This window comes from Semicossyphus pulcher, unplaced genomic scaffold (genome assembly GCF_022749685.1).
Source record: "Semicossyphus pulcher isolate SPU_LCO1_2020_fin unplaced genomic scaffold, fSemPul1.0.p SCAF_5, whole genome shotgun sequence".
Classification (NCBI taxonomy): domain Eukaryota; kingdom Metazoa; phylum Chordata; class Actinopteri; order Labriformes; family Labridae; genus Semicossyphus; species Semicossyphus pulcher.
Genome location: NW_027211726.1, coordinates 32,810,713 through 32,836,929, shown reverse-complemented (window position 1 = coordinate 32,836,929; position 26,217 = coordinate 32,810,713). Strand labels below are relative to the sequence as shown.

The 26,217-nt window shown below is 43.2% G+C and overlaps 1 protein-coding gene across 1 annotated transcript in view; it reads right to left on the bottom strand.

The window, feature by feature from the left end:
• The window catches only part of LOC138609476 (NLR family CARD domain-containing protein 3-like), a 31,103-nt gene extending 6,466 nt beyond the window's left edge, over positions 1–24,637 (bottom strand). The window contains exons 1-7 of the mRNA XM_069682110.1: positions 24,528–24,637; positions 19,052–19,162; positions 17,740–17,815; positions 17,342–17,567; positions 15,322–17,113; positions 15,041–15,214; positions 8,831–9,010 (exon numbers count right to left, since the gene is read on the bottom strand). Coding sequence (XP_069538211.1) covers positions 8,831–9,010; positions 15,041–15,214; positions 15,322–17,113; positions 17,342–17,567; positions 17,740–17,815; positions 19,052–19,162; positions 24,528–24,637 — 2,669 coding nt within the window. The remainder of the gene's footprint in view (positions 1–8,830; positions 9,011–15,040; positions 15,215–15,321; positions 17,114–17,341; positions 17,568–17,739; positions 17,816–19,051; positions 19,163–24,527) is intronic.
• Positions 24,638–26,217: the final 1,580 nt, after the last annotated feature.

Below are 26,217 nucleotides of genomic sequence, written 5' to 3'. Positions count from 1 at the left end.
AAGAGGCACCTTTAAAGGTTAGGACTCGGGCTACCTGCAACAGTTGTCAGTGGATAACAGAGGCTGTCTGCTGCCTGAGACCACACTCCAAGACCAAGACTCCTCACCAGGTCTCACATTACCCCCATCCTCAGATCTCTTCACTGACTCCCCGTTGTGTAAAGGATCAAGTTCAAAATTCTCACCCTCACTTACAGAGCCCGACACGGTGAGGAAACTAAGGTCACCCTTACCTGTCAACTCGCTCAGGTCAAACAATCTGAACTTGCTGCCCATTTTTTTCCCCGCCTTTATTGGACAAGACATTGGATAGAGTTGGGAATGATGGAAGAGAGACCGGGGAGGACATGAAGCAAAGGGCCGAAGGTCGGGGTCGAACCCAGGGCCTCTGCGTCGAGTAGTGTGCCTCTATACATGGGGCGCGTCTTAATGGCTGAGCTACACCGGCGCCACATACGGTTGTCACCTTGTAAAAGATTATTTTCTGACTTTCATAAACAGGATATGAAGACAAAGCATGGGTAGAGAGGGTCCGTCATGATGGCCTCTGCTGTGGATAACGTTCTGCTGACTTAGTTTCTCTGTGACCTCCAGAGAACATTGGGGCAGTTTGCAGAGTATGAAGCTGTGGGATAGAGGGTCAGCACCTTCAAGTCTGTGGGCAAAGTACTCGGGGAGGAGTGAAGGTAAGAAGGAGCCAGAGATCAACACAGATTGCTTTGTCATCAGCAGTGATGCAGCTACTGTACTGGACTGTTCAGTCTGAAGGAAAGGCTCTTTAGAAGTTTATAAATGTTCCAATCATCATCTCTGCTTTATTACAGTCGTCGTTGGGATTCTTCTCTTTGGACCACACATGATGGAGTCCAGATGAACATAACTCAGACTGTCTTAGACCAGCATTTATATATCCAAGTCAAGTTACTGAGCCGTGAACATAAACACAATACTGGTGACAAGATCCTTTGTCAGCTGACCCCTTCAGTGTGATATTAAAGCCATTTTAATTACACACAGCAAATTCTTAGAGTTGCAAAATCAGGAGTTAGACAAAAAATAGTGAAGGAGTTAGATTTTTGGAGTTTATTCTCTCATGTAGACCCCAGCTTGTGTTGAGGGAAACTCTTCGGTGGTGTGAAATATCAAAGTTAATTCACAGGGTGTTGTGGGTAGTGAATAAACACTTCTCCTGAGTTCATTCCTAACGGCTCTCTTTCCGCGTCAAGCAGTGATCACTTTGACTTCCTCGAGAGACAGGTAAAAGTGCAATTTTACGTCTCAAACTAAATGTTAATGTGTGACGGATTTTCTGTTAGTGTAATATAACGTTATTGCTTATATTTGCTACGACGAACTTGCTAGTTAGCTGCTGACAGTAACTTAATTGCACCGCCCCTGTTAAACGCGCAGAATACACTGTGAACCTGAAGTTAGCCACGTCTTCCTGCATGTAATTAACGTTTTAACGTTCTTCTCGTTACTTCTGTTTTTGATCAATTGTAAGATAGTTAGCGTTACGTTACAGCATTTCTAGTTCTATCGAAATATTCACGAACACGTGTTGTTTCCGTTAGATTTACGTGTGCGGAACCAGCGGCCTCTTTGAGGAAGGTATCCGACACGGACACGGGACATGCTTTGAGGGAATGCTGAGAAGGGAGCGTTTACACATTTGCCTCCTATTTATGTTGAATCAACAGCCCAGACAGCAGCGCGAGCCTGTCTCCACTGTTAGAGATTGTATTATCTTAATTAAGAGCAGGGAGACACAGCCGGATCAGTTGTTAAACCTAAAGTTGCGCTAGCTAACAAGCTAACAGTAGAGTGCAATGATGTAAGGTACGGTAGGCTAACACCTCTGGGGAGCCCAGGTGAGCCCAGCATCTTTAACTTGCTGAATGTTTGTAAGAGCACCTAAAACCTGAGATAAAATACCCTTGTATATCTTCTACAAATGTCACTGTATAAACTACTTAGACAAAGTAGCGCTGTTAAAACCATACATATCAGAACAATGCCTGGTTTGCTTTACTCGAACATGTTAATGGATTAACTTTGTGTTGAACATACAATCACATCAGCCCCAACAGAGACTCATGTTACAGTAACAATCTTTACTTGTTACTTATTTCAGGGTTTTTTTGCCATTTTTTTGGAGAAATCTGGCACGAGAATTTTCTTTGGGAATAATAAAGTTCTATCTTGTGTTCAAGATGTTGATAAAGGTGAAACATGGAGGGACAAAGAAATATGTCAAACTGGAAGACGTCAGCTTCATGGAATTTATCACTGCAGGTAAGTTTTTTTTTGTTTGTCTGAAGGCATTTAAGGGAAAGTAATAATAACTTTGTTGATGGCATCATGACTGTTGTGCTTCAGTGCAGCAGAAGTTTCTCCTACCAGAAAATAAGCCACTGAAAGTCACGGATGAGCAGGGCATAGAGGTGGATGAGGATGTCTTTCCAGAGCTTGCAACAATCAAAGAAGTGTGCTTTGTCATCTACACTGATGATGGTAAAGTGATTTCAAATTTCAGTTTCATTTTCACTTTGAAGATAACGTAAATATATATATTAGTATATATATATTTGAACAAACATTGATTAGATACCAAAACAACATTCTATGTACCATGTATATTTCAGACCTCCCACGAGCAGAATCATCCAAGCATATGGCTGAAAGTACAGACTCGACAGAATACGTGACACTTGTGGTAGGAACTATTTTGGTATTTGTTTATAGGACTTACAAAATAGTCATCTGGAAGTTGGGCAAGTTGGGATTTTGGGTTAAGCTAGCACACAAAATCTTTTATTCTAGCTAATTGTTCAAATGGTGTCTATTTCTCAGTCACAGTATAATGAACTTTAGGAGGCCACAGACTGAAGGACAATTTGTTTCCACTTCCACAATTTAAATTGGTTTTCTATTTAAGTGATCACAACGTACTCCATGAGATTGTCATGGCATCCTGTACATATTTATCATAGACTTCCTGATGCTTTGTCAAAGACAATTTCAGACTGTTGTCTGTATTCATCTCAGATGGTTGAGATATATGGAGATAGTTATTTTGTTTAAAAATCACATCTTATCTTTGCTGTCTTGTTATCTTCTGTCTTCAGATAGTGGAGCAGATTCTCACTACTAAGCCAGCAGGGAGGACAGTCGTCAATGAGTATGAGGATAGTTTGAAAGATTCTACTCGGCGATTAATGGTGAACATCATAGTAGCTCACATGCGTGAAAAGGAAGGGTAAGTGGCTTTTTGTTTATAACATGAAATTTACTTTTGTGAGGAGGAAAGAATCATATGACAATGAATTATTTTGCATTTGCAGGAGAGCTGTAACTAAAGCCACAAAGGAGTTCCATGCCCTTGGGATTGTGGCTCTCTTCCCATCTTTGAAGGATCCATACTCAAAAAAGTACGGTGGCCCACAAGGTCAAACGTGCTGCAACAGCCCAAACGATTTCGATTAGAAGAAACGAGCTGCAAATTCAGAAACGATGTAAATTCAAAAACACATGCAAAAGTCCAAAACATATTCAACGACAGAAACGCGCTGCAAATAAAAAAAACTGCTCCAAAAGCCAAAACAAATACATTAACATCAAACGCGCTGCAAATACAGAAACGATGCAAAGTCAAAAACACACCTCTGCTAATTATAGTTTCTGTTAGCCGTGCAGCTAGCGGTTCTTTATGATTACTCTGTCCGGTATCGGGCTCCGGGTACAGTAAAATGTTCGGGTAAACTCAACTAGCAAAAGGTTGTTCGGGTGTTTGGGGTTATCTCGTCCACAGCGGAAGCTACGGCCGGGCCGCTACCATACAGTCAGAGACCGATACTGCTCAGTTTGAGAACCGGGAAGACAGTAGCGCGGTGGTTTTCTTGCTTGGTTTGGCACCAGTGAGAAAAAAGGAACATTTTTTAAAGGAACATTTTTATGACATACAGAGCAGTACTGGCTTTCTTTAGTGGAGGGTCAAGACTGTCCAACCTCAATCCAAAACATCAACATCCACTAACAGAGTGCTGCTGAAAGGAGGCCCCACATCGCCAAGATCATTTGGTTCCATAGATGACAAGCGTTCGGGAGATGATCGTATGGAGGCAGTGTCCCTTCTTCACCACACTACAGACCGGGATTTAGTCTTCCAGAAGATGAGAGAAACATTCCACTATCGTCAAGAGATGCTCCATGACCCACAGCAGTCAGTGGACATACTTCAACTGTTCCCTCGTTTCTTAGACACAAAGGGACTGGTAGGTAACTAATACGAATTTAAAAAATGTTTGTCAAAATACATACATGTAGACAAGGTGATGGTAATACTAGTTCTGCTCCTTTTTATATGAGATTTTGCAGGACTTCTCGATGATGTTTGGAGCAGAGACTTCCTCCAGGTTCCTGGAAAAATGGGCCCCCTGTTTTAAAGACAAGGTCATCCACGAAGCCAGGGCCCTCAGAGAGACACCTCTCCTGAACAAACAGCTCAAATCTGCCATGAATGAAGAATCTGACACTGCAGATGATCCAGGTAGTATTACAATAGACATAATTCATTTGTATTGCAATAAGTTGCCAAAAACAGACATGTTTGCTCCAAAATCTTTTTAGATATTCTGGATGAACTACTCCAGACTTGATCAAACCGGAGCCTGTCCTTTTAAGATAAAAATCTTGGGTTGACCGATGCACATCAAAAGTTTGTAGTAACTTGTCCAGTCTGAGCAGTGAGGTGTTAAGCTAGTTTCACACAAGCACGCCTGAGCAGCATGGTCATAAGACGTTAGATGAAGAGGGGACAACAAAGGTGACCTCAACATTGACAAGGTGTGAAACACATGAAGTAATGGTTTTCTTCACTGATTGCAGAGTGGCACAGCGACATGGCCTCTCTTCTTGTCTTGCTGCATCTTCTCACTCCGCAACCAGCTGGAAGGAAACGGGCCAAGAAGATCAGTGTCGGAGAGGCAACAGATCACCTGCTGAAATTTCACAAGGTTTGTCAACAAATCCAATTCCAAATATTGTGGTATCGTGTGTTTTAAAGAAATGTGTTATATGGAAGTGCTTTTCACTGTGTTTCAGTCCTGCCAGAGCCTGGAGGATCACCTCATCACCACAGAAGGAAACCCCCAGCCATATCTTCTGGCCACAGGGACTTCAAAAGCTCAGGTTTTCAGCTTCTACATAGTCGTGGATAGAAAGCTTCTTCCATGTCAGTCAGGTACATCCTTGGGCGCATTTGATGAGCTGTTCAAGTCCCACTTTGTTTTCAGTGTGAAATATGATGATGCTCTGTCCAGCCTGTACACATTTTTGCAGACTACTCTGTACAGCATAGATATTGGCACAATGGAAGAAACTCCAAAAGTCAAGGAGTTGAGAGCAAAGTTGTTGAACAAGCCGTAAAAAGTTCAAGCAGCAAAAATGTTGAGATGTTTCCTCTGTGCGTCATCCTTTGGTACAGCCTTACTTTTATTCAGGCACCTCAAACTAATGCATGGAATCTATCCTGGGAAAAATCTGAGGCTAAAATGTGGTCAAATAGGATGTTGCTTGCAATTCTCTAGTTATTCTGGGTTTAGAAGACATCTCATAAAGATACATGCGCATATTGTCAACACATGTGCAACAGAGGAGACCCATTCCAACCATGCCATTCAAGAGCACAATAATCCTCTGTGCCTAAATGATGAAACACCTTCCACTTCATCTCAGCACCAAAATATTGAAGCAGGCCCTTCAGTGTCAACGGGCAGCAAAGATATGTGTGCATCAATTATTGCCAAGCTTTTAGGAAGCGGTGTACCAAATACTGTAGTGCTTTCTACCATCGAGAATTTAGAGGAATTTGTGGGAGACTTACAGTCTAATATTCAGGACCATGTACTAAACTTACTACCTGCCGGCAGTCCTGCAAGATCAGCCATAGAAGAGTTATTTAAAGGTATTGACAACCCTTTTAGCCACTTGAATTCTGACAGTAAATGGAAGAAATATTTCACAGAAAAATGGGATATTGTACCAGTTGAAAAGCGTCTAGGTATAAGGTTTGATACCAGACGAAATAGCAAAAGTGGAACCTATGAGCAAGTTCCAATCATTGACAAATTCATATATATTCCCATACTCAAAACACTCCAGTTCATCTTCAAGAATGAAACTATTCCTGAGATGATGCAAACATCTACTCAGAGTGACAAATACGAGAACTTCTGTGATGGAAGCTACTTCAAAAGTCATCCCTTGTTTTCAAGTGACAAGTTTGCCCTCCAAATCCAGTTGTACTATGACGATGTTGAGTGTGCAAACCCACTAGGGTCAAAAAAAGGTATTCATAAAGTTGGCTGTCTTTACTTCATCCTCAGGAATCTTCCACCCAAGGTGAATTCTGCCTTAATGAATATTCATCTAGTATCATTGTTTCATGCACAAGATGCTAAGAAATACGGCATTGATGAAATTCTGAAACCCTTAGTAAGAGACTTGAAAATATTAGAGACAACTGGGGTTGCTCTTCCATTTGCTGAATTTCCTGTACGTGGCACTCTTGCACAAATTACTGGTGATAATTTGGGTATGCACAGCATGCTTGGATTCTTGGAGTCATTTAGTGCAAATGACTTCTGTAGACTTTGCCTAATTGATAAATCTTCAGCTCCGTCAGTTTTCTCAGAAGATGACCCACGTTTGACCATAAGATCACCAGTTCTCAATGATCAACATTATTCTTCTTTGGTAGATGATCCAACTTCTTCATTTGGCATCAACAGAAAGAGCATACTGAACACTTTGCAGTATTTCCATAATGCAGAAAATGATGCAGTTGACATCATGCATGACATTTTGGAAGGGGTTGGTCAATATGAGGTCAAACTTCTATTTGAATATTTGATTGAACATTTCATCTCCAAAGAAAGCCTCTTGAATAGGATTTATGCTTTTAATTATGGCTATGTGGAAAAGAAAAACAAGCCAACAAATGTAAAGCTTGACTGTGTCGGACATGGAATAGGGTTAAACGCATCACAAACACTGTGTTTGATCACCTTTGATATTTGGTGACCTGGTATCAGAGGATGATTTGCACTGGCGCTTGATGCTCTTGTTGCTGAACATAATAAACATTGTGTTCTCATACTCAATCACTGAAGGGATGACCGTGTATTTAAAGCACCTTATCATTGAACATCACCAGCTCTTCAAAGAACTGTACCCATCAAAGAACTTGATTCCAAAACATCATTTCATGGTCCACTATCCGAGGTGCATTCGAAAAATTGCACCCCTCATTCATATCTGGACTATGACTAAGGCTATGGCTATGGCTGGACTATGGCTAAACACCATTTTTTTAAGGATGGTGTGAAAAACTTTATAACAGTATCACTTGCAAGGAAACACCAGTTTGCAGTAGCCTATCATTGGGAATGCCTGACTTCAAAAGCAATTGAGTCTGGTCCAGTCAAAATGTGTTTACTTGAAACACTAGAGTGTACAGAGCATGTGTCTACATATCTTCACATTGATTCACAAGCCACTGTCAACCTGACAAACTGGGTAAAGTGTGAATATCGCGTTGGCCTCTTTGTTTGTACTGACACAAGAAAACACACCAGTCTTCAGCAAAATAACTTCTATCATTTTGCACAATGGTAAAGTGTTTTAGTTCTAAATGAACATGAAACTTGTTTCCATGACCATTTCCATGCTTTCCAAGTTAGTGAAAACATCCCCAGGAAGATACTGGTTCTAGAAAGGGAGAAATTAAGACATTTCAAAAGTTTGGATTCTCAAATGTCCTATGGGTGTGATTTTTATTTTGATGTTGTGTCAGAGGGCTGTATTATTTAATCTGTTGGCCTAAAATGCCTAAAATGTTGGCCAAACTGAATGTATTGAATTCATGTTTTACGTTCTTGTACATGTTTTCGTGCTTTAACAGCACGTTTAACATTCTATTTCATGTTAACATAATCCTGCATTACAGAGAAGTTTGCTTTCAGAATCCTAACAGACTGCTGTACATTTACATTTAAGGTTGTTTTAAAAATGATCACACTTGCACTTTCCTCAGAAAAGTTTATGCAGCACAGAGGGATGTGGTATGGTATATTTTTTTACAGTTTTGCTGAAATATGCAAATTTATTTTTTTACTACATATTTTTTATTTGTGATTTCCATTTGACCACACAATTTCCTAACTGTTAAGCTGCCGTTGTAGCTGTTTATTTTAAATGTGTATGCTGTTACATGTTTACACTGTTACTGAAGAAAGCTTTTACTCCAAATGTAACTTGTTAAAAAAGTTAATATTCATGAAGCAAGGAGTTGTGAACACACTTTCTGGATGTGTTCAAATAAAGGCATTGAAGTAATTTATGTGTTTTTTGTATTAATTTTCATCTAACAAACATTTTTTGTGATTTTATATATTAACTCTGTAAGTGTTCAATAAAACAATTTCACTGTTAACACTGTGAAAGAGTTCACCTAAAATGAACTCTAAATAAGAGTGCTTTTTCCTCTTAATGGGAGTAGTGTTTTAACTCCCAGAGGAGTTCAGTTTTAACTCCTAAAAAGAGTTGAAAGATCAACTCCCGGAAAAGAGTAACTTTAACTATGCCCTAGAGTTTATTCGATGGTCTCACATGTACACTCAAATTGAGTTGATTTTAACTCAGAGAGTTTATTCCAAAGGGCCGAATTTGCTGTGCAGGGTTATTCAGACTCACAGGACTGAGAGCTGAGAACTGAGCAAATATACAGAACATGTGAGCTCAGAGGGTTATCATTTTCACACAGCTGCACACTAACCTGAGAGTTTCCAGTCTGCAGTGTGGAGTTTTTAGACCGGCAGACAGAAGAGTCACTCCTGGATCCTGCAGGTTGTTGTTACTCAGGTCCAGCTCTCTCAGAGAAGAGGACTGGGAGCTGAGGACTGAGGACAGAGCCTCACAGCTTCTCTCTGACAGTTTACAGCCACTCAGCCTGAAGAGGAATCAACAGTACATAAAAGGAAACAATTACAAGAAATAGTTGTTTTTTCTCTATAAAGTAAAACTACATTTAACATGGAGAATGATGTGTTCACGTACAGAGCTTTGTTGGAGGCTTTGACCACTGGCAGCAGCCTCAGAAGAGCCTCCTCATTACAGGAAATACAGCCGACCAGTTCTCAGCACACTCCTGCTGTGATTTTAATATAAATCCTCACAATGTTGAGTTTTTAACGCAGTCTTTTAATGGTCATTGCTCCACGTTACTGGACAAAGAGGCACCTTTAAAGGTTAGGACTCGGGCTACCTGCAACAGTTGTCAGTGGATAACAGAGGCTGTCTGCTGCCTGAGACCACACTGTCACAGGTCTGAACGTCTGTGGAAGTGCATCGCCTACATCTTAAAGATCTCCGGCGTTCTTTTAAAGAAGCAGTACAGGAAGCCTGGACGGCTTATTTTGCTGACCTGATTTCTTCATCAAAAAGAAATCCCAACGTTTCATAACTATTTAAAACATTGTTTCACCAGCGCTCTCCACATTACCATGTTTCACTGTTGATGACTGCAATACCTTCCTTTCCTTCTGTGTTGATAAAGTAATGACTATTAGGTCCAATATGCATCATAACTGTCATCCACTTCATGCTAGCTCCTCTCTTATTCCTACCGTCTTGAGCTCTTTCCATCCAATCAGCTCACAGGATCACAACATTGGGCCCCTTTCCTCTGCTGTTGGCTTTAGCCCACGTCATTTAGGAGTAATAGTTGATAAATCATCATCTTTTGACAGCCATGTTAAGCAGGTAACCAGATCATGTTATGTCCACCTAAGAAATATAAGTAAACTGAGAACTTTAGTTTCAACTGTAGTTTCACCTCGGCGACTGCCACACACTCCTCTCGTCACTCAGCAAGTCTGCGCTTAATCGCCTGCAGTCAACACAGAATGCTGCTGCAAGACTCCTCACCAGGTCTCACATTACCCCCATCCTCAGATCTCTTCACTGACTTCAACTTCAACTTTTACTTTATTGTCCCCGAGGGGAAATTTGTTTTGCAGCCAAGTGAGACAAAAACATTTAGAAAACACAAACACATAGACTCGGTTACAAAGAACATTAAAACGCATAAGAGTTCATTAAGAATACATCAAGTGAAAATGAAACATGTAAAACTCCAAACCATCACTAACACCAACATTAAAACAAAAATTAGAAGACCATCAATAGTTCCTGGAAGTGAACAGGAAAATACTTCATCTACAGGTTCCACTTTTGAATTGAGTATTTCTTGGCCTGAGTGATAAAAGAATTTCTCATCCTGTTGGACTTTGCCACTGGTAGTCCAAATCTCCTGCTGGAGGGCAGGAACTCAAATTCACCATGGAGAGGATGTCGAGGACACTGTAAGATGTCTCCAGCCTGAGATGTTGCTCTCTTGGAGAAGGTGTAAGACAGATCAGGTAATCTTATGCCAATGATCTTACTGGCAACTCTTATGATCCATTGTAACCTGTTTCTGTCCCCTAATGACAGGTTACCAAACCAGGAGATTATGGCAAAGGTGAGGACAGACTCTACCATGGAGGAGTAGAACAGATTCATCAGTCTGCTGCACACCCCAAACCAGTTAAGTTGACGGAGAAAGTGCAGTCTCTGCTGTGGCTTTTTGCAGACTGCGTCTGTGTTTTCTTTAAATGTTAGCTTGTTGTCGATAACAACACCCAGGGACTTGTAACACTGGACTTGGTCAACCATCTCACCCTTAATTGCTGTTTTAATTGGTGTATTAGGCTGCCTTCTCAAATCAATGCACGTCTTTAGTTTTACGTACATTTAATTTTAAAAAAGAGTTATCACGTCACTCTATAAAATCGTCCACCACTGGGCCACGTGCTATTTCCCTTCCTTGTAACAGGCTCACTATGACTGTATCATCTGCAAACTTCAGAATGTGTCTTCCTGGCTGGGAACTTCTGCAGCTGTCAGTGTAAAAAATGTACCAGATTGGTGAAAGGACACAGCCCTGTGGCGAACCAGTGGAGGAGAACAATGTGTCCGACAAAGAGCCATTAATCCTGACACACTGGGATCTGTCCACAAGAAAGTCTAAAATCCATCCAACAATGCCAGGACACAGATTCAAATCATTTAGCAGTTTGTTGGCTAAAATGTGGGGCTGACTTGTGTTAAAAGCAGAAGATAAATCTAAAAATAACAGGTGTGCATGTGTCCCTGGACCTTCAAGGTGTTTAAAAAGTAAATGAAGAAGGGTAAGAACAGCATCATCAACCCCTTTTTTACTCCTACAGGCAAACTGTAGAGGATCCAATGAGTCCTCCACAACTCCAACTAGCTCTCTCTTGATGAGCTTTTCAAAAACCTTCATAACTAGTGAAGTCAGGGCCACAGGTCTAAAATCACTAATGCCCTTAGGGGACTTTTTCTTAGCCACTGGTACTATTGTGGACTTCTTCCACAGAGTAGGAACCTTTTGTTGCTCTAAGCAACACTTTAATATGTGCTGAAAAATAGGGGGTAATTGATCTGCGCAGTGTTTGAGAAGATGACCAGATATATTGTCAGGGCCGGGGCTCTTGTTGGTCTTGGTTTTACGGAGTATGTTCCTGACATCTTGTACACCCAATTCAAGCTGTGGAGTGGAGGAGGTTTCTAATTCTACCTGATCAGCTTGTTCTTTAAAATCTTTTGTATCAAACCTGAGATAAAAACGATTAAAATGAGCAGCTAGCCCCTTGTCTGATTTAAAACCATCCATTTTAATATTCATATTACCTTTTTTTGTGCCTGTCATGACTGACATGCCATTCCAGAAACTTTTTAGATCATTACCTTTAAATTTGTCCTCAATTTTATCCATATAACTGAATTGAGCTTTTTGAATCTCTGCCCTAACCAGTCTTTTTACCTCCCTGTTCTCTTCAACACTGCTATTTTTAAAGAGGTTATGTTTCTTCATTGTTATTTCTTTCAAGGACTTAGTGATCCATGGCTTATTGTTTGGATAAAGTTTCACCTGACGTGTGGGAATACAAGACTCTTCACAGAACCAAATGTAGCTACACACATTCAAAGTAAGTTCACTTATGTCCAGAGTATTTACTGGATCACGGTGAGGAAACTAAGTCACCCTTACCTGTCAACTCGCTCAGGTCAAAAAATCTTAACCTTTTGTTGCCTTCATTGGACAGGACAGTGGATAGAGTCGGGAATGATGGAAGAGAGACCGGGGAGGACATGCAGCAAAGGGCCGAAGGTCGGAGTCGAACCCAGGGCCTCTGCGTCGAGTACTGTGCCTCTATACATGGGGCGCGTCTTAATGGCTAAGCTACACCTGCGCCACATACGGTTGTCACCTTGTAAAAGATTATTTTCTGACTTTCATTAACAGGATATGAAGACAAAGCATGGGTAGAGAGGGTCCGTCATGATGGCCTCTGCTGTGGATAACGTTCTGCTGACTTAGTTTCTCTGTGACCTCCAGAGAACATTGGGGCAGTTTGCAGAGTATGAAGCTGTGGGATAGAGGGTCAGCACCTTCAAGTCTGTGGGCAAAGTACTCGGGGAGGAGTGAAGGTAAGAAGGAGCCAGAGACCAACACAGATTGCTTTGTCATCAGCAGTGATGCAGCTACTGTACTGGACTGTTCAGTCTGAAGGAAAGGCTCTTTATAAGTTTATAAATGTTCCAATCATCATCTCTGCTTTATTACAGTCGTCGTTGGGATTCTTCTCTTTGGACCACACATGATGGAGTCCAGATGAACATAACTCAGACTGTCTTAGACCAGCATTTATATGTAGCAGGATGAGATGCATCATCCCTGCTCTGAATGTAACTGTGCTGCCCAGCGCTCTCTTGTTAGCCAATCAGCTCATGAGGCCACTCTATATAGGCAAGCACTGTGCATCTTCTCGCCCTCTTGCTCTTTGGCTCCGAGGTTCCGCCCCCTCCCTGGTTGCCCCACTTCCAGTCTCCACTGCAGCACCGGTGCAGTTTGGCGTTGTCCGCCTCAGCAGCTCGCGGGGAATCCCCGTCCTGACGCTCTGTGCCGGCCGTGGTTTGCCACTGCAGCCAGGCAAGCATGAAGCTCGCCCCTCCTCCTCTCTCCCATGTGTGTGATCTTGTGCGCTGATCGAGATTGACTGGGTCGTGTGACGCGACAGAGAAACACTGCTGCTTTGCCTGCCGCTGTTTTGCTTCTCTTTGCCTGGCGCTGTTTTGCTTCTCTTTGCCTGGCGCTGTTCTGCTTCTCTTTGCCTGGCGCTGTTTTGCTTCTCTTTGCCTGGCGCTGTTTTGCTTCTCTTTGCCGGGCGCTGTTTTGCTTCTCTTTGCCTGGCGCTGTTTTGCTTCTCTTTGCCGGGCGCTGTTTTGCTTCTCTTTGCCTGCCGCTGTTCTGCTTCTCTTTGCCTGCCGCTGTTCTGCTTCTCTTTGCCTGGCGCTGTTTTGCTTCTCTTTGCCTGCCGCTGTTTTGCTTCTCTTTGCCGGGCGCTGTTTTGCTTCTCTTTGCCTGCCGCTGTTTTGCTTCTCTTTGCCGGGCGCTGTTTTGCTTCTCTTTGCCTGCCGCTGTTTTGCTTCTCTTTGCCGGGCGCTGTTTTGCTTCTCTTTGCCTGCCGCTGTTTTGCTTCTCTTTGCCTGCCGCTGTTCTGCTTCTCTTTGCCTGCCGCTGTTCTGCTTCTCTTTGCCTGGCGCTGTTTTGCTTCTCTTTGCCTGCCGCTGTTTTGCTTCTCTTTGCCTGACGCTGTTTTGCTTCTCTTTGCCTGGCGCTGTTTTGCTTCTCTTTGCCTGCCGCTGTTTTTCTTCTCTTTGCCTGCTGCTGTTTTGCTTCTCTTTGCCTGCCGCTGTTTTGCTTCTCTTTGCTGGCTTTATTGTAGCACGCTTCACAGCTGCCTTGCTTCGCCTTGCGTTGCTTTGCTCCTGGCATATGTGTGTCCTGACTGTATCGGGCCTATATTTATTTTAATGAGTGATAGTGGCGGGTTGGCTCACTTAATTTTAGTTATTTTCTGAATTTGGTTTCACCACCGATTTAAATGTCTTGTATGTGTTTGTTTAATTTTGCTTGTTTGTGTGAAACCAACTTTGGAAAGTACTACAGCTGAAGTTCTTTTGTTGTGTCATACATTAGAATTTTGCGTACATTTGCTTTTGGTAGATTGTTTCTTTGAGTTGTTATTTTCAACTGCTTAATTTTGGTAAATTCTCTTTCTTTGTTGTTGTTCTTGGAAGCTTAATTTTGGTAAATTGTTCTTTGAGAAGTTGTGTTTTGATGTACGGTGTCCAGCCTCACTAATTTCCCTTCTCCTTTCAGGACTGGAAGCTTACGGTGGTGGTCCTGGTGTCCTGGTGGTGGTATCCCCCTCCTGTGTGCTGCGTAACCCGTGGTTTTGCTTTTTCACCATTGTGTGTGCGTGTGTGTGCGCGAGTGTCACAAACCCTCGGGTGCTCCTCTCCTGGGATTCCTCTCCCCCTCATGGTCCCACTTCCTCCCACTGGTAAGCTCCAGCCCTGCTAGGGTCCCTTCCCTCACATCCTTGTGTATATGGTGTTATTTTAAAATAAGTCAATTTTACCCCTTTTTGAAAATAAAGTATATTTGTATTTTTTTGTACCTGAACCACGTCTCATGCTCCATTTGTAAAACGAACCTGAGTGCCTTATTAACTTGTGATTTAAATATCTCCCTGGGCGAAATTCCCAGGGTGGCGTTGTCAGGCTTTCCCGTAGTTAAATAAAATTAATAAATTGTAACCAACCTCACCCTTGAGTGAGGGCGTGTCTGCCGCCCGTCACATATATATCAAAGTCAAGTTACTGAGCCGTGAACATGAACACAATACTGGTGATAAGATCCTTTGTCAGCTGACCCCTTCAGTGTGATATTAAAGCCATTTTAATTACAGGGTTATTCAGACTCACAGGACTGAGAGCTGAGAACTGAGCAAATATACAGAACATGTGAGCTCAGAGGGTTATCATTTTCACACAGCTGCACACTAACCTGAGAGTTTCCAGTCTGCAGTGTGGAGTTTTTAGACCGGCAGACAGAAGAGTCACTCCTGAATCCTGCAGGTTGTTGTTACTCAGGTCCAGCTCTCTCAGAGAAGAGGACTGGGAGCTGAGGACTGAGGACAGAGCCTCACAGCTTCTCTCTGACAGGTTACAGCCACTCAGCCTGAAGAGGAATCAACAGTACATAAAAGGAAACAATTACAAGAGATAGTTGTTTTTTCTGAATCAAGTAAAACTACATTTAACATGGAGAATGATGTGTTCACGTACAGAGCTTTGTTGGAGGCTTTGACCACTGGCAGCAGCCTCAGAAGAGCCTCCTCTGAAGCAGAGTACTTCTTCAGGTCAAACACGTCCAGATCTTTTTCTGATGACAGTAAGATGAAGACCAGAGCTGACCACTGAGCAGGAGACAGTTCCTCTGTGGAGAGACGTCCTGATCTCAGGGACTGTTGGATCTGCTCCACTAGAGAACTATCATTCAGTTCACTCAGACAGTGGAACAGATTGATGCTTTTCTCTGCAGACAGATTCTCACTGATCTTTGTCCCAATGTACTCGACTGTTTTCTTTTTGTTGTGTGAACCACTTCCTGTCTGTGTCAGCAGACCTCTAAGGAGACTCTGATTGGTTTCTAGTGAAAGACCGAGGAGGAAGCGGAGGAACAAGTCCAAGTGTCCGTTTGGACTCTGTAAGGCCTGGTCCACAGCACTCTGATAGAAACCTGTTGTTTCTCTGAACACTTTAGACCACCAGGTTGTTTGTTCTCCTGACAGCAGATTGACACCAGAGTTGATGAACTTCAGATGGACATGAAGAGCAGCCAGAAACTCCTGAACGCTCAGATGGATGAAGCAGAACACCGTGTCCTGGTACAGTCCTCTCTCCTCTTTAAAGACCTGTGTGAACACTCCTGAGTACACTGAGGCTGCTCTGATATCGATGCCACACTCTGTCAGGTCTGACTCATAGAAGATCAGGTTTCCTTTCTGCAGCTGCTCAAAAGACAGTTTTCCCAGAGACTCAATCATCTTCCTGCTCTTTTTATTCCAGTGTTGATCTGTCTCAGCTCCTCCATCATACTTGATGTTCTTCAGTTTGGTCTGAACCACCAGGAAGTGGATGTACATCTCAGTCAGGGTCTTGGGCAGCTCTCCTCCCTCTCTGGTCTTCAACACGTCCTCCAGAACTGTAGCAGTGATCCAGCAGAAGACTGGGATGTGGCACATGATGTGGAGGCTTCGGGATGTCTTGATGTGGGCGATGATTCTGCTGGCCTGCTCCTCATCTCTGAATCTCTTCCTGAAGTACTCCTCCTTCCGAGGGTCAGTGAACCCTCTGACCTCTGTCACCATGTCAACACACTCAGGAGGGATCTGATTGGCTGCTGCAGGTCGTGTGGTTATCCAGAGGCGAGCAGAGGGAAGGAGTTTCCCTCTGATGAGGTTTGTCAGCAGCACATCCACTGAGCTGGACTCTGTGACATCAGTCAGGATCTCATTGTTGTGGAAGTCCAGAGGAAGTCGACACTCATCCAGACCGTCAAAGATGAACACAACCTGGAACTCTTCAAACCTGCAGATTCCTGCTTCTTTGGTTTCAGTGAAGAAGTGATGAACAAGTTCCACCAAGCTGAACTTCTTCTCTTTCAGCACATTCAGCTCTCTGAAGGTGAAGGGAAACATGAACTGTATGTCCTGGTTGGCTTTGTCTTCAGCCCAGTCCAGAGTGAACTTCTGTGTTAAGACAGTTTTCCCAATGCCAGCCACTCCCTTTGTCATCACTGTTCTGATTGGTCCATCTCTTCCAGGTGAGGCTTTAAAGATGTCTTCTTGTCTGATGGTTGTTTCTGGTCTGTCTGGTTTCCTGGATGCTGATTCGATCTGTCTGACCTCATGTTCATCATTGACCTCTCCAGTCCCTCCCTCTGTGATGTAGAGCTCTGTGTAGATCTGATTCAGAAGGGTTGGGTTTCCTGCTTTAGCGATCCCCTCAAACACACACTGGAACTTCTCCTTCAGGTTAGACTTCAGTTTCTGTCGGCACTCTGCAGCAGCAGTTCCTGAATAAACAAACAACAAATGATATCAAAGAGTGGATCCTGAAGAAAATCTCAACATTCAAGTGTGGCTTTAGAGTTTTTCCTTCTGCATCAGTTTTATTAAAGCATTTAGTGGATGACAAACAAGCTCTGATCTGATATAGATGTGTGTATCATATTTACTAAGTTTAGAAATGTAAACCTGCATTTCCTCTTTCCATCATGTTAAACCTGATTAAATCCTCTTACTGCTCTGCAGACAGTCAGCCAGCTCCTCCTGATTTATTCTCCTCAGGAAGTGCAGAGTGATCTTCAGAAATGCATCTCTGCTGCTCCTCTGATCTTCATCATCACCATCCAACACCTCCTCCTCCTCCCTCTGACTCTCTAAGCATGCTGGGTAATCTGAACTCAGAACCCTCTGGACTCTCTTCAGCTCGTTCTTCACAAATGTGACGATGTTCTCCTCCAGCAGCTGGAACAGAATCAGACTCTGAACATGAATATAAAGTGGTAGAACACAACATGTGATCCATCAGTCAGTCTGAAGGCCTGCTGCTCAAACAGAACAGCATGGAGACTGAATGATGGTTTGGCATTTAGCCTGTAGTTAATGTAGTTCATTGTAAACAGTGTGTTGTACACACCTTAAATGTGGAGTCCAGGTCTGTCTGATGCTGCTGGGCTGACTGATCACTGTGAACCTCTGAGCTCTGCTGAACTCTGTGGAGAAAACATCAAGTTTAAGGACAATTAATGACACAGCTGACTGATAGAGGGAGTGAGCTGTGGGGTCTGACCATGAGGGCTGGGTCAGTGGGAGGAGGGTGTCCAATGTTGAAAGATGGAAAGATAGCATGAGAGCAAACCACTGATTATGATCACTATTGGTTTTATTCCCAAACTGCCAAGACATGTTTTGCCAGTGATGCAGAGGACAGAATGAAGGCAACCAAGAACTGTCAGGGTTGGGAGTACAGAAACCCACCCCTCAAGGGATGGATTTCAGACGTGCTGATAGGCTAGACAAATTAGGTCAGGTGGAGAGGGTGTGGAGTCGAGAGGAGCAAGTGGTCTTGGAGAAATAAAGCTGTGGATCTTAATGAACAGCCTGGAGGATGGACAAGGGCAGAACAGGAGCCCTCAATCGGAGCACCTGGGGGCTGGGCAGAGGCCAAGCAAAGGCCTTGAGGTGAATGGATAGGAGGTTAACCCCCAAGCTTAGCAGCTGTAGATGTCGGGAAGGATGATAACAAGGTAGTCAAGGTAGAGCAGTTGCTGAGGTCAACCTGGAGGCCAGAAACAAAGAGGGATACCGTTCTGCAGGCCAGCAATGAGGCTGAATAACTCAAAGTTCTGTACGACGATCAGACTTTCACACTAAAGAGAAGATCTTTCTTAATGTGCAAAAGACAGTTTAAAAACTCGAGGAGGTACAAACTGAGACATGAGAAGAGCCTCTTGTCTCTCGTGTTGGTCCACTTCCTGCCTTTGTGTGTTCCCCGCTTGTTTGATTATGTGCCCCGCCCTTATTGTTTTCACCTGCCCCTTGATTGTCTCACCTGTGTCTGATCGGCCTCACCTCCTAGTTTATTTAGTCTTTGTGCTCCCCTGTCTCGGTGCTGGTTTATTGTCTTTGTCTTTGTGTACATCTACCATCATAATACCTGCTCCTAGTGTCCTCGTGGCTCCTCTTGTTACTGTTGTATTTTTCCTGTGGATTATCTGTTACCTGGATTTGTTTGAAGTAAGTTTTTGCTCTGCCTAGTGGTTTTCCTTTTTTGTCTTTAGTTGGATTTAAGATTTTGTTTTTGCATTTGCCTCAGTTAATTAAACTCTTTTCTGAGTCTGCATCTGGGTCCTCAACCTTTTTGAGTCATACAACACACTATGAAGCTCTGGACCAGGACATGAGTCTTTTCTCAGCAGAGTCAGAACATTAACTTTTTTGATTCTTACCTTCCATCAGCAGGATGTCCAACTTTAAAGGCAATAAGGCGACCCATAGACCGGTCACTCTTCATGGACACACAGCTGGGTCCAGGAGAGTCTGGTCTCTGCTGCTGCATCCTGATACAAACAAACAACATGATTAGTTACAGTGAGCTGTTGTTCACCTGTTCAGCAGCTGGGGTCCGTTTCAGAAAGCGGGTTTAGTGAAAACCCCGGGTTTGTTAATCCTTAAATGAGGGAAACCTCGGGTTTGCCGTTTCAGAAAGAGAGGTAACTTTAACTCTGAGTTGGTTACTATGGTAACTGTGTCTGTGAACCTAGTCTGGTCGGGAGCAGATTTCCTTCAGGAATCTCAGGCTGCTTCCAAAGTCTCTTATTTGATATCTCCTCGCTCCTCACTCCTCGCTCGAACCGAAGTAGTTCCGGAGCCGCCATATTGAGGACCGTCTCAAAGCTCTAATCGCTGCTCGGAGGAGAGAGGAGCGAGGAGAGAGGAGGGAGTTCCGAGGAGCGATAAGCGAGGATACACGAGAGCAGCCTCCACGGAAGTCTTTCACTGGCCGACATGCCCCCTTATTAGAGATCAGTTATTGATTGGACGCTGCAGCAGATAGGACTCATGTGAAACTTCACAACATCACCGGAGTTTCAGAGAGGAAGAAGAGGACCTTAAAACAGACTTCACAGGGCGCCTTGAAACCGACCATAAACAACGTCGGTATTATGAGTCGGTATTTGACAAGCTGTGATCGTTTAGAATGAAATATTGATCATAACTTGTCGTAAAATATATAAAATGCAGTGAATAACTGCAGATTTGATTTGTTTTCTGAGTCAAAATCTGAGTAAAAATAAGTTAATTGTCTAAAAATCAAAAGTAGCAAAAACAGATTCATTTCTATTAAATTACATTTTAAAAAATACCTCTTGTCATGATCAGTTATTCCCCTGCTAACTTTTATTACAGATGAATGAATGAATTCAGAGGGAGCAGGAGAATCTCTCTGTCAGCAGGTAACACTTTTTACGTGTGAGAGTGATCATCAGTGAGGTCGGGTTTGATCAGCTGGACTTCATAATATTCTCAACTCTCTTGCTCCGCTTAAAACCAGATCTGTTTCCTTTTCTGTCTCCGCCCCTTGGTTCACCCCTGATCTTCGCACGACCCGTCCTGGAATCTCTCTTAGGTCCAGTCCTCCGAGCCCCCTCCTCCAGCTGCTTCACTGACTGTCGGTGATTCCAAAACTAGAACCAGTAAACAGCACTCTCCACGTCCATCCTCTCTGCCTCCGCTCATCCCTCCTACTACTTTAATAGTCGGTGATTCCATAATTAGAAACATCCGCTTTGTTAATGCAGTCACACACTACTTTCTCGGAGCCACGACCCCTGACATCCTGAAGAAGCTCCCAGGACTCTTGGCCTCACTCCCATCGTCGATCACGAAAATAATGTCCGTCAGCAATCTGAGTTGACAAAAGCCGACTTCCTTCTCCTCTTTGAACTGCTAAACAGTACCGGAAAGTCTACTCTCATCTCCGGTCTAGTACCAACGCTGGGCCGAGGACCTGCGAAATTTAGCCGAATCCTGAATCTTCATACCTGGCACCAATCCGTCTGTAATACCCACAACATCGGTTACATTCATAATTTTGATTTGTTCTGGGAGCGCTCTTCTCTGTACGCACATGACGGACTTCACCCTAGCAGGTTGGGCTGTCGCATGCTGGCGGCCAACTTACAGCATGCAGCACTGTCCTTCCCACGTGATTGACTATTAACATCACACACACCTGAACCCCCGTCTTCTTCTCCGGTTCCATCTCAGAACCATCTATCCAGCGCCAGCCCCGCCTACTGTCCTCCCCCAGCAGTAACAACAGGTTATTCAAATACGACAATGGTCACTTTGGCTCGCAGACCGCAAGCTGACCTCTACCGCGCATCGTTGCCATCATCCCATTCAGGCACAGACTCACTAGCTCCCCCTTGTGCTCAGATGCTTTCAATGCCCATAATCCCAATTGCTAGTCAGGGATCACAGCATAGGACAAGATTACACAGACGGAAAAATCCCAGAAATCCAAATAATATTACTGCTATACCTCGCCAAATTAACCAGTTATATCCACCACTGACATGGCCCTACTTAATGTAGGATCACTCCCCACAAAGTCCTTTGCAATAAATGATTTGATCTCAGATAAGCACTTAGATTTCCTATTTCTTGTAGAGACATGGCTCAGCTCTGATGGTGCTGCGGTCCTTGTTGAAACCTGTCCTCCCAACTACAGTTTCTTTTATTCTATTAGGCAGAATAAAAGAGGGGGTGGAATTGCCACCATTTTCTCAGACAAATTCAGTTGCACTAGGGTAAGCTTTGGTGATTTCTCTACATTTGAGTACATTGCATTTACTTTAAAGGCTGAGCCAGTGGTACTCATACTTACAGTGTATCGCCCTCCTAAGCTATGGACAGGTTTTCTCTCAGAGTTTTCAGAACTTACGTCACTCACTATCACTAACTACGATAGAATAATTGTAAATGGTGATTTCAATATCCACGTAAATGATTTATCTGATTTCAAAGCCACAAAATTCCTCAACATCTTGGACAGCTTAGAACTCAGTCAACATGTTACAGGCCCTACCCATAACCGCGCTAACACTCTTGATCTCGTTATCTGCAGAGGAATCACTGTCACGGACCTAGTGGTGTCTGATATCAATGTGTCTGATCATTATTGTGTATCTTTTAATGTCTCATTGAACACCATAAGAAATCACTCTGAAACCATGATTAAAAGACATTAAGATACCACTGCAGATCTACGATTTACTGAGCTCACAAATTCTCTAGATCAAAATATCTTTAGTTATCCTCTAAATGAAATGGTAGATGCCTTCAACAGTGAACTGGCTAATATACTTGATAATGTAGCTCCTATGAAAACAAAACAAAGGTCTCAAATTAAAGCGCGGCCTTGGATGAACACAAATACTCGTGCACTAAAGCAGTCTTGTCAGAAAGCTGAACGAATATGGAGAAAAACTAAACTTAAGGTAAACCGTAATATTCTGAAAGAGAAAGTTGCCATGTATAACAAAAGTGTTCGCTTTGAGAGACAGACCCATTTCTCTAAGATTATAGCTGAGAATAGTGGCAACTCTAGGGTCCTATTCTCAACCAGCGATAGGCTATTAAATCACATTCCCTTTCACTCCGAGCAGGTTTCTGCTCAGAGATGTGAGGAGTTTGCCACCTTTCTTAATGACAGAGTTGCCACGATCAGGTCAGACATTAATAGAACAGCTGATAAGCCTGCTGAAACACCCCACAGCCACCCTCCAGCGTTTAAATGTTTTAACAGCATTTCGTATAACGACCTCCGTAACATTGTGGCTCAAACATCCTCCTCCACATGCACTCTTGATCCAGTCCCCAGCAATTTCTTCAAACGTGTATATGATAGCTTGTCTCCCTCGATCCTAAAGATAATCAATACTGCCTTTAAAACTGCAGTAGTGAAGCCTCTTTTAAAGAAGCCAAATCTAGATAAAAACATCCTCTGTAATTACAGACCTATATCCAACCTCCCCTTTATAAGCAAAGTTCTGGAAAAAGCAGTTTTTAATCAACTTAATACCTTTCTCAATGACAACAGTATTTTAGAGAAGTTTCAATCCGGTTTTAGATCCAACCACAGTACAGAAACGGCCTTAGTCAAAATAGTGAATGATCTTAGACGTGCCACTGACTTGAATCAAGTGTCGATCCTCATCCTTTTAGAATTAAGCTCAGCATTTGACACCATTGACCATACTATTTTAATAGATCGTCTGGAAAGATGGGTTGGTCTTTCTGGCAGTGCTCTAGACTGGTTCCGTTCCTACATAACTGGCAGAAATTTCGATGTTTGTTTGGATGAACATGTGTCTGTAAAACATGACCTGCCGTTTGGTATTGCACAGGGAAGCTGTCTTGGTCCCCTGCTATTTTCCTTATACAGGCTTCCGTTAGGCTACATCATCAACAAGTTCAATACAAATTTTCACAGTGATGCAGATGATACCCAATTATACATTTCTGTTGAGCCAAGCAACCCAAATGGCCTATCTTCTCTGACTGCCTGCTTAGCCTCAATAAAACAACGGATGAGTGACAATCTTCTAAAACTTAACGAAGATAAAACAGAGATACTGCTTCTAGGACCAAAATGCAAAAGAGAGACACTTTCTAATGGGCTTGGGAACTTTGCTCACCAGAACATACCCGAAGCCAAATGTCTCGGTGTCATTTTGGACTCTGATTTAAGCTTTGAAGCCCACATTAGCAAGGTGACCAAGACAGCTTTCTTTCACCTGAGAAATGAGGCCAAAGTAAGACCGTTTGTAACAAAGCAGGATGCAGAGAAACTGATTCATGCTTTCATTACCAGCAGGCTGGACTAATGCAATGCCCTCTTCACTGGCCTACCTAAAAAGCTGATAGGGAAACTTCAGCTAGTTCAGAACTCTGCCGCCAGACTTTTAACAAAGACGAGGAAAAGAGAACACATTACTCCTGTTTTAGCTACCCTGCACTGGCTCCCCATTTCTTTTAGAATTGATTTTAAGGTCCTTTTACTAACATATAAAGCTCTAAATGGTACAGGACCATCTTATATTTCAGACTTTTTAACCCCTTATCAACCAACGAGAGCCCTTAGGTCCTCTGATGCTGGTATTTTAACTGTTCCCAAAGTGACCCACAAAACGAGTGGGGAAGCTGCTTTTAGTTATTATGCTCCAAGACTGTGGAACACCCTGCCCAGTCACATTAGATATGCAAACTCTGTTGAAGTCTTTAAAAATCAACTGAAGACCTACCTGTTTAGGCAGGCATTCAGTTAATGTAATGTTTTTATTTCTTCTTACTATCTGCTCTCATTTCTCTGCCTCTTACTGGATCTCCTTTAAGTAACTTTTATTTGTATTACATTTTCCACTGAGTTTCTGTTGCTCTTAATACCATACCGTAAAGCACTTTGGAGCTGTTTTCTTGTTTTTAATACGACATTTTGTGTATGAAAGGTGCTATACAAATAAAGTTATTATTATTATTATTATTATTATTAGATCTTTCTTAATGTGCAAAAGACAGTTTAAAAACAGGCTTGCTTTGCCTAACTGGTTACCATATTTGTGACTTTAGGGAAAATTCAGAACTAAAAAAACTCTGGAGCAAGAATTCAGAGGAGTGTGAGCAGGGCGGTGGTGTAGCTCAGGTGCTGGAGTGTGTGCTCCATGTGCAGAGGCTACAGTCCTCACTGCAGCGGCCCAGGGTTCAACTCCACCTCAGCCCTTTGCTGCATGTCATCCCCACTCTCTCTTCACAATATTTCCCGTCTCTCTAAAGCTGTTCTATAAATAATGGCAACATGGTCATAAAAAAATCTATAGAATAATATTTTATATTCATATTTATTTGATAAATTCTTACCTTCCATCAGCAGGATGTCCAACTTTAAAGTCAATAGGTCGACCCATAGACCGGTCACTCTTCATGGACACACAGCTGGGTCCAGGAGAGTCTGGTCTCTGCTGCTGCATCCTGATACAAACAAACAACATGATTAGTTACAGTGAGATGTTGTTCACCTGTTCAGCAGCTGGGGTCCGTTTCAGAAAGCAGGTTTAGTGAAAACCCCGGGTTTGTTAACCCTGAAATGAGGGAAACCTCGGGTTTGTCACGATCAGTTATTCCCCTGCCAACTTTTATTACGGATGAATGAATGAATTCAGAGGGAACAGGAGAGTCTCTCTGTCAGCAGGTAACACTTTTTACGTGTGAGAGTGATCATCAGTGAGGTCGGGTTTGATCAGCTGGACTTCATAATATTCTCAACTTTCTTGCTCCGCTTAAAACCAGATCCTTTTCCGTCTCCTCCCCTTGGTTAACCCCCGATCTTTGTCTCATGAAAGCTGAAAGTCGGCGACTCGAACGACAACACAGAAAAACTGGTCTCACTATTCACAAAGAAATGTACAGTAACCACATATTACATGACAAGGACTCCATTGCCAGCACTAAAACCCACTACTACTCCAGTATAATCACCGCAAATGATGGAAACTCCAAGTCACTGTTCTCCCTGCTTAACAATTTCAGCCAACCCCAGGACTCTCTCCCCCCTCACTTGTACACAACCACCTTCTGCAACTCCCCCTCATTTCTGCCATTATCCACTCCTCTCTCACCACTGGAACTGTCCCTACATCCTTCAAAACTGCTGCCATTACCCCAATTCTGAAAAAACCTGGCGCCGACCCCTCCAACTTCAACAACTTCCGTCCTATCTCCAATCTACCCTTCATCTCCAATATCCTCGAAAAAACAGTTGCCTCCCAACTCCATTCTCACCTATCCCACAATGACCTGTATGAACAGTTCCAGTCCGGTTTCCGCCCACCCCATAGCACTGAAACAGCACTCATCAAAATCACCAATGACCTCTTTATGGCAGCTGATTCTGGACTCCTCACCATCCTCATCCTGCTCGACCTTAGTGCAGCCTTCGATACCATCTGTCACACCACCCTCCTCAACAGGCTATCTTCCATTGGCATCACCTACACTCCATTAGACTGGTTCACATCTTACCTCTCTGGCCACACTCAGTTCATTCAACTCAAGTCCTTTAAATCCACTCCTTCCTCCGTCACTACAGGTGTGCCCCTGGGCTCTGTCCTGGGGCCCCTCCTCTTCATTATCTACCTCCTTCCCCTCGGCAATATCTTCCACAAATTTAACATTCAGTTCCAGTTATGCAGATGACACCCAGCTCTACCTCACCACTTCACCCTCGTCCACTCTCCTGCCGACCTCCCTCACTGACTGCGTCTCTGAAACAAAAACCTGGTTCACCCTAAACTTTCTTAAATTAAACAGTGACAAAACCGAGGTTCTCCTCATTGGCACCAAATCCACTCCATCCAAAACCAACAGCTTCTCCCTCACTATTGATAACTCCTCCGTTTCACCCTCCACCCAGGTTAAGAGTCTGGGTGTCATCCTTGACAGCACACTATCCTTTCAATCCCATATCAATAACATAACCCGGTCTGCCTACTTCCACCTACGAAAAATCAATCGTCTCCGCGCCTCCCTCACCCCCCACACTGCCGCCATC